The following is an 8,265-nucleotide window of genomic DNA, read 5'->3' on the forward strand; positions in this document are numbered from 1 at the left end:
GGTGTCATTGGATTTTATAGAGGCAGTGAGAACAGCTTGCAGAGCTTTCAGTTGAAGGGTTTCTCTTTTCATGTTCACAGCAATCTAGGTGTTAAAGACTGTTGTATTAATCCTCATTCTCCATTGCTTCATGTGACTAAATCATCAAAGCTTGATAAAGGCCCCTTGCCTGGAAATGACTGGACAGTATTCCAAATTAATCACTCAGCCTATCAGCCTGTGATATTTGCAAAAGTAAAGGCACCAGAAAACCTTCCACCACCTGTTGCTAAAAGTGCTCTCTATGCCACAGTAGTGCATGATGCAGGACTGCATGATGGGATTCAGCGAGTCGTCTTCGGCAACAACTTGAACTTCTGGCTGCACAAGCTGATCTTTGTAGATGCGGTCTCTTTCCTGTCTGGGAAGAAGCTCACGTTGTCCTTGGATAGGTACATTCTTGTTGACATAGATGACATCTTTGTTGGGAAAGAGGGAACAAGGATGAATACCAATGATGTGCAGGTACAGTATGCATGGAAACTACCCTTCTATTACAGCTAAGACTTCAGATGTGAATTCTTATTTGTCAAATGAAAAAGTAGTAAGATTTGAAACTCATGAAAGATGCAAATCTGCCCTCCAGCACCCAGCTAATATGCATGTGCTTGGTACAAGGGGATATGGAGTTAGATTCTTTCCTCATTGTAGGCTATAGAGTTCCTTTATGGTAAGTAGGTACTAGGGCTGTGCGAAATGACACCATTTCCAGCACCATTTCGTTTTGACTGTCATTTCAATGGGACAGTGTTTTATTTCAAGGTTTGTTTAGTTTCGAAAGCACTGTTCTGTTTTGTTTCATCGAAACTGTTTCGCTGTTTCAGTGCTGTTTTGACATTTTGCTGTAATGGGGAAGCACAAAGCTGCCTATAACTTTGTCATTTCTGGCCTGATTCAGATGAAACTTGCAGGGATGGTAGCCCCCTCTGAGACCACAGAGCCTGCCAAGTTTCAAGGAGATAGGTGCAGGGTTTTCTGGGAAACTGCACTTCAAGTTGCTGACAAGCAAAACTTGTGATGTGTGACTTTGTGTATGTGTTAAGGCACAGCTGTTTTTCTGTCCCTTCCCCAGAGCACTGGGATTGGAAGGGACCTCAAGGAAGGATCACAGTCACTGGCCAGCTACACATGTCAATATCAGTGCAGTCCTTCCCCACTCTTCCCCCCTCCCCTTACTTTGTTTCCCTACAAGCAAACCCAGCTTTGAAACCCGAAATGTTTCTAAACTTCCAAAACGTTTCAAGTGCCCTTGTTTCAAGGCTGTTTCAAAGCCTTTCGTTGCATTTCAGTTTTACTGTATCAAGCTCAAAACGAGTCGAAACAGCCTTGAAACGAAACATTGGCAAAATTTCACACAGCTCTAAATGGTACCTCAGTGGTAGTTGCTGCAGTTCTATGACTGAGTTCAGTCCACAAACTGTCCATTCACTCCATGTATGGCTGCTGGATCATAGCAATAAATTGAGTGTCACATCTCTTTTGCCCTTTCTGAAGTAGCACAGAAGCAGCCCTCATTGTACCAGGTTCTGCTCTGTGCTGAAGGTGGATCCTCCTTTTGAGATCTCTGAATTCATCTCCCCTACCCCACATGGAAACCTTTCTCATGAACCGAGGGACCTCTGCATTTGTGAAGGTAGAACCTCCTACGAGCACTCTCAATTGCTGAAAAGTTAGAAAATGTCAGAGTTTGATTCTACAAGGTGACAGGTCCTTCCTGGTAGATGCTTCATATGGTACTGAGGGCAAACTTTTCCAGAAGTACTCAACTCCTACCATGATTGGGTCCAAGAAGAGTTATTTTATATAAAGCTTGTATGTTGCTATCAGCTAGTCTCATAAACAGGAAGTGAATGTGTGTTGAACTAATAAAATATTTCAGCATAAATTTTAAAGAACAGATTGAATTATTAATAGATTTAAAAGTTTTTTAAATGTCGGAAGTTAGTGGTTTCTCTTGTCTACTTTTTGTGGTTCTAGCATTCAACCAAGATAATGTTCGTGCATGTTGGAAACAATTGCTGTGTTTTCCTAACTGGTATCTGAAAATTTTCTACCATTTTAAACTGCAAATACCCAATGTAGGACGCATTCTTCCTCTGTGAGGATAAGAGTGACCATGAAGTGAAACGGATGGCCAGAGAATGCTTTGCAAAAAAACTGATGTATTTGATATAACTGCTAAATAGCTATCGGGCATTTGTAATGTTTAGTACCCTGGTTATTTGTACTAAGAATCCCAGAAGATGCTTTGAAAGTTAGCAGTTTGATTGTTGAAAGAGAATTCAGGGAGAAAAGGATATATATCACTGGGTAACTTTTTGGTTATTACATTTTTTTTTAAAAACTTCACATAACTGAAAAAAAAGAATCTTATTAAATTGCCACAACATGCCGCGAGCTATAATAATCTCAAAATATTGCTCCATTGAATAAAAGGTTTTAGATTGGCAATTCTACACTCTTAAAATTAAAACATGCAGGTCATTCTGTCTGTTTTTAAAGAAACAGCTGCAACAAATATATTACATTTTGAATGTATTTTTAATAAACTTAGTCACAATTGTAAATTGCTTTCATCACATATAAAACCTTACAATATGTACCTCTTGGATACAAGTTTTCTAAAAATAGTTATAGAAGCAAAAGCGAGCACTGTACTCTAACGTGTGTGTGTGTGTGTGTGTGTGTGTGTGTGTGTGTGTGTAAAATGGTTGCATCATTTCCTTTGTGTATGTATGAGAGAGAACTTGAATGAAAAATTCAGTTGCAGGAAAGAAAGGTATAAGGCCTAATTCTGTTCCTCCCACATCAGTGGCAAAATTGCCTTTGCTTTGAAGAAGAGCACAATTGGATTAATGAAATGCATAAAAATAAACCATGTAGCCCCTCTTTAAGAAATAATAAAAGTGCTCCACTCTAATAGACTCTAAGGATCTGACATTATATGTTTCCTATTATTTCTTTTTGTGAAATACACCTAAAAATGACATTTTTATTACGCTTCAGTCATTTATAAACAACAGTAAACTATTGACTTCATTAATAGACAGTCATTGGATATAAAAAATGTTTTACTAATAGCTAAAGAAAATGCAAAAGAGTTGAATCCTGTTAATACCTCGTGAGAATATATATAAAATCAAATTAAAAGGAAAAATAATATAGAGAAGGAGATAAATGTAGAAAATGACAACAGAGACTATCATTCAAAGACAGCTGTTTTCTGAAACACTGGATTTTTTTTTAAAAGCATTCACTTCATATCCTTAATCTACTTAAATGTAATGTATTCTATTAAACATGTTGTTAGCACTGTCAGATGCAATGCATCTCCATTACTATTAATATCAAAGAGTTATCCTCTACAGTACTTTGGCAAACTGAATGAATAAGGTAGAATTAATTTGAAGCAGCTGAAAATGTTATTGAAAACCATACTTGTGCATAAATACCATCATATTAGATACGAGTGATAGTGTTTTATTGAGTTCTGCTGCATTGACTAACACAGAGAATTGTGTGCCTCAAGTGTGAAAATAGCTGCCTAATTGTGATTTTGTATATATTCAGTACCCATGATTAACTAATTTCAGCTAAACTATCATTTAAATACTGTACTAACAATACTGTCATTGGGCTGATGCTTTTCTATGACCTTTCAATTAAAATTACAGAGCTTTTTGACAGAATTATTTATTCTTTCCTGTCAAATGTAATGGTGTACATTTCTGACCATATAATTTCCAGTGCAGCTCTGCTGGAGTCTCGCACCGGTCTCTAAATCACTAATGGTCTGCGGAATAAAGGCAGTTAGAACAATTTGGCTCAGGTTATACTTGGTTCTACACAAGTGCTCTGGAGAGAACTAAGTTCATAAACACTTTATGCACCCCATGCTCCCCACTCAGAGGGTAGTGATCATTCCTTTCACTGTCTTGGGGAGGGAGTACAGGATTCATCTGCATAGTTTGGGTTTATCCCTTAGCTGCCTTAGTGAGCATATGTATATCTTTTTTTCTTGAGCTATATATATCTTTATATATCTATATATATCTTTATCTTGTTTCTTGTGGAATGAATCTCCCTGCCTAGAAGACTACCCCAGCAGTATTTAGGCTTAAAAATACATAGTAACATCATTCTAGTTACTGACTATTGATGAACGAGAAACAGAATTGTTGACAGTGTAAATCAGTGCTCTTCCATACACCCTAAAAGACAGGGAAGTAGTTACAAAACATACCACTGAGTTGAAGTAGTGCATATTATGGATTTACGGTTCATTTATAAATAGGGTTAGATACTCAAAAGAACTCAATATGTAACAGCTCTAATTCAGGCACCTAAATAAGTAGTCAGAACAATGGGAATTGCTGCATGTTGAGCACTTCATTCAGGTGTCTGAACAGGAGCTGACTGCTTTTGCAAATAGTTGTTTTAAGCCTTAAGTATACATGTGCTATTGTCCCAATATAATTTTAGCTGTAAAAAGCTGAGACTGTGCATTAGATTGTTAGATTACCTAATCATTACTGATGTATGACTGTCACTGTATGAAATCTAGGCCAATAAGGGTGTAATCTTTCAATATGGCACAGTGAGTAACTGTCACTCCACATCAGCAATATCCATCCATCTTATTTTATTTACTTTGTCTTCATTTGTCATAATAGAAAGAATACCAGCAGAAGGCAACATTGTTGCAACCTAATTGTCTCCCACTTTGAAAATAAACTTGGTAACATCACCTCAGTATTCATTTTCAATATTTTTTTTCTTCTCTTGGCAGCAAGAGACCATTATTCTGTGACAATGTTATATTCCATTCACATTATCTGTTTCTTTTAGTAGACTAAAAGCGTGTGCAGTGCAAATAATTCATGTAAATGGACATATAAAGAAAAACGTATCTGGACATCCCTAGGGTAAGTTTATCTTGGTAGCCCATGGTTGTCCCAGTCAGCAGTCTATTAAATTAATATATCACTCTTTCATTATAATGATTTTTTGCAGTGGTTCTCAAACTTGGAAACATAAAGCTCTTCCAGGAAAGGTTCAAGCAAGAACAGAAGGAAAAAATAAAGTGCGTGTGTGTGTATGTGATTTATGTGTATATGTATATGAATAGATGCCCAAAACAGCTTACAGGAGGAAATTAACAAGCTGCTCTATTTCTGTATTTCTTTCTGAATAGCCACCTTCCCCCGCTCCACCCTCCTCCCCAAGATTGGATCTATTTTTTGGTTTTGTTTTTTTTTAATGGAAAACTATGAAATTGTGAAGTGTTGGTGGAAAGAAAAAAAAGTGTGCGCTTTCTTTTTGCCTTGTCTTGTTCGTTCACCCTTTAAAAACAGACCATTTTTCCAGTAAAGGAAAGGACTGATCTCCACGTCACCCTTCTGTTTTCTCACAGACCCAATATTTCCCTTATGACCCTTAACCCTAATGAAAATACATGCTTGAGGCGGGGGGGTTTCTGCCTGTTTTTGTTTTTTCCCCACATGGTGGTAGATCAGGCTGGATTTGCTTGCAATCTAATTTGAGGATTACTGAGGGCTTTTAAAAAGAAGAGACAGCCATCATTGCCAGAACTCATCTGTTACACACAGTTCCTTCAAGAAGTGTCCCAGACAGCTTAATATTGTTTATGTGTTTTTACCCTCATGTGACATTGTAGAAGTGGATGGTCACTATTAGAAGGATACTGCATAATTTAAGAAAGGCCAGTTTCACACTAACCATATCCACCTTTTTGCAGGTGGCATGTGCTCTTCTACGTTCTAGTCTTACTTCTTTTTAGTGAGTATTAGGGTTTTGTGTCTTTGATAGATTTTAATACACCTAGGAAATATGAGATCAATCCTCCAAGCCTTATTCATCCAAATAATACTTACTTATATGAGTAGTTCTTTGGAATGCAACAGGACTACTTACAGGGGTAGGCAATACTCAGGAATTATTCAGGGGAGAAAGAGTTGCAGGATCAGACCGTTAATCTTTGATGTATCTGTTCTGTCTTTTGTTTTTGATGATATTTTTATTGGCACACACAGTTAAAGAAAAAAATGATAAATCCATTGAACAACCAAATGAAATGAACTAGTTCAAGACAATTTAGAGTTTGCAATAAGATCTACAAATAATTTAGGTTTCTTTACACATTTAAATGCAAGTAAGAAGTTCATACAACCTGGAACACAGGCACAGGCTCTGTGGCCCATTATAATCCATTTGTACTATTCAGGAAGTTGAAAGATATCCTAACGTGGCTACAGCAGCAGAGTGCAGACTTCCACTGTTAAAGGGTGTCAAAGGGATAGACTGCTGGTCCATCAGTGCTTCTGTCAGGACTGCTTTTCCAGTTCCAAAGTGTCAGGAGCATCAGAGTATGTCATGGGCACACAGATGGACTCTGTCAGAGTAGCACTCCACTTTGCCAGATCTTTTCTGAAGTAAAGTCCAGTAACACAGTTCAGGGCAGATTGCTATAAATCACACCAGGATTAAGACCATTGATAAGAATTGGTTACCAGTTTCCTGGTGCTCGCTCTCTCCCCATCTTCTGATAGTGGAGAAAATGAAGCCCTCAAGAATGAATTCCCGGTGTCTTCTACACACATAGGGCGTGTCCCCACATACAGGGGTGTGTGCATGCAATGGCAAAAATAGTAGCAGCACAAATTTGTGCCCCTACTTTTTGCCACAGTGCATGCCCCTGCATGTGCACTTTGGTGTGAAGCAAATTGCCCTGCTTCAGGAAAACTGCCCTTTCCCTGCTCCTCCTAGCATGCTGGAAGAGCCAGGAGACAACTAAGGGAGTAGAGGACTGAGCCTCCATGTCTGCTGATGCATGCTCCTGTCACATGCACTGCACCACTTTTTTCACACCTTTTTTTTTTGCTACTGAGCTGCAAATTTGCAGTGCGGGACACACTTTAATGTTTTGGGCATGTGGTTCATGGTGCTGCAAAGGTTTGTGATGTCACAAACCACACATGCCTGCATGTCTGGATGCAGCCATCCTGTCTGTTTGTGTCCATGAACAGTTATCGTTACCATGACATTAAGAAGTGCAAGGCTCTTTGCTTTGTATCATGGCAATCCAGCTTGCTGCTCACGAGCTGCATGAACCCCTCAAGGGCTTAAGTTATGGCCCCTGGGCTCCTGGTCCACACATTGCTCCCCCACCACTCCAGTGGCTGCTGCCACTTTCTCCAGACTCCCCTTCCCTCCTCCTGCCTTTACCACCTGCCCCTGAATGTGGAATGGGATGGCACAATATGTTCCACTGGGACAAGGGAGTCTGTGGCCAGGCAGCGGGGGGGCACCTTGGAGCCCTACACGGTGGGGTAGTACAATACTATGGGGAGGTGCCTGCCATGCAGTGCAGTCAAGATGGGGGCATATGGTACGGTGTGCAGAGCACGGGCACTGGCATGGTGCAGCAGAGAGTGCCTGCTGTGCAGCACAGTAGCAAGGCACGTGGTGTGGCGTGCAGGGCCCAGGGCTACTGACACAATGGGGGTCCAGCCTAGCACTTGGCATGTCAAGCAGCCCCTGTGGTGTGTTTGTGTCTAGGAGACATATAGGTCTTGACACTCAGAAGTCAAGACAGCTGCTTTATGTAATAGTGATTTTTCACACCAAAGGTAATTATTAGCCCCAAAGGGTATTTATTTACTTCATGGGCGGGCAATTATTTCAGCCGGAGGGCTGCTTACCGTGTCTTGGCAAGCTGTCAAGGGCTGCAAGGGTAGCCCCACCCCTTGACAAGTGCCCCACCTCCTGGTCACCATCTTGGGGCTGCAAGTCCTGACCCCTAACCCATGATGTTTGCCACCAGAAGTCCCTCTCCTTGCCCCCCCGAAGTACTCCTTTCAGCAAGGGAGTTTGCCATGTTGCCATGAACCAGAAAAAAAACAAATATTTTAAAAATCAAACTTCTACAACAACATTAATTAATTTGATTTTTTTTTTTTAAATTGTCATAGAGGTGATAGTATAATAGCTTAAAATGAAGTCTTACTCTCGTATATTGTGTGGGGTGTATGGGCGGATGGGTATAGGTTGCAGCTGTGAGCATGTGGGGTGTGGGGGCGGGGTGTGGGTATGTGATTTGTGGAGGGGTGGATAGGTGTGCAGGGTGTGGGTTGGTATGGAGTTGTGTGGGTGTGTATGTATGTGGGGTGATGAAACGGGGATATGGGGGGTGGGGGAGAGGATATG

The 8,265-nt window shown here is 40.2% G+C and overlaps 1 protein-coding gene across 1 annotated transcript in view; it reads left to right on the top strand.

Moving 5' to 3' along the window:
- The window catches only part of LOC109301102 (bifunctional heparan sulfate N-deacetylase/N-sulfotransferase 3), a 176,865-nt gene that overhangs the window by 27,037 nt on the left and 141,563 nt on the right, over nt 1-8,265 (top strand). Inside the window, exon 3 of the mRNA XM_019522025.1 lies at nt 89-504. Coding sequence (XP_019377570.1) covers nt 89-504 — 416 coding nt within the window. The remainder of the gene's footprint in view (nt 1-88; nt 505-8,265) is intronic.

This window comes from Gavialis gangeticus, unplaced genomic scaffold (genome assembly GCF_001723915.1).
Source record: "Gavialis gangeticus isolate Ggan-Ray unplaced genomic scaffold, GavGan_comp1, whole genome shotgun sequence".
NCBI classification, from domain to species: domain Eukaryota; kingdom Metazoa; phylum Chordata; order Crocodylia; family Gavialidae; genus Gavialis; species Gavialis gangeticus.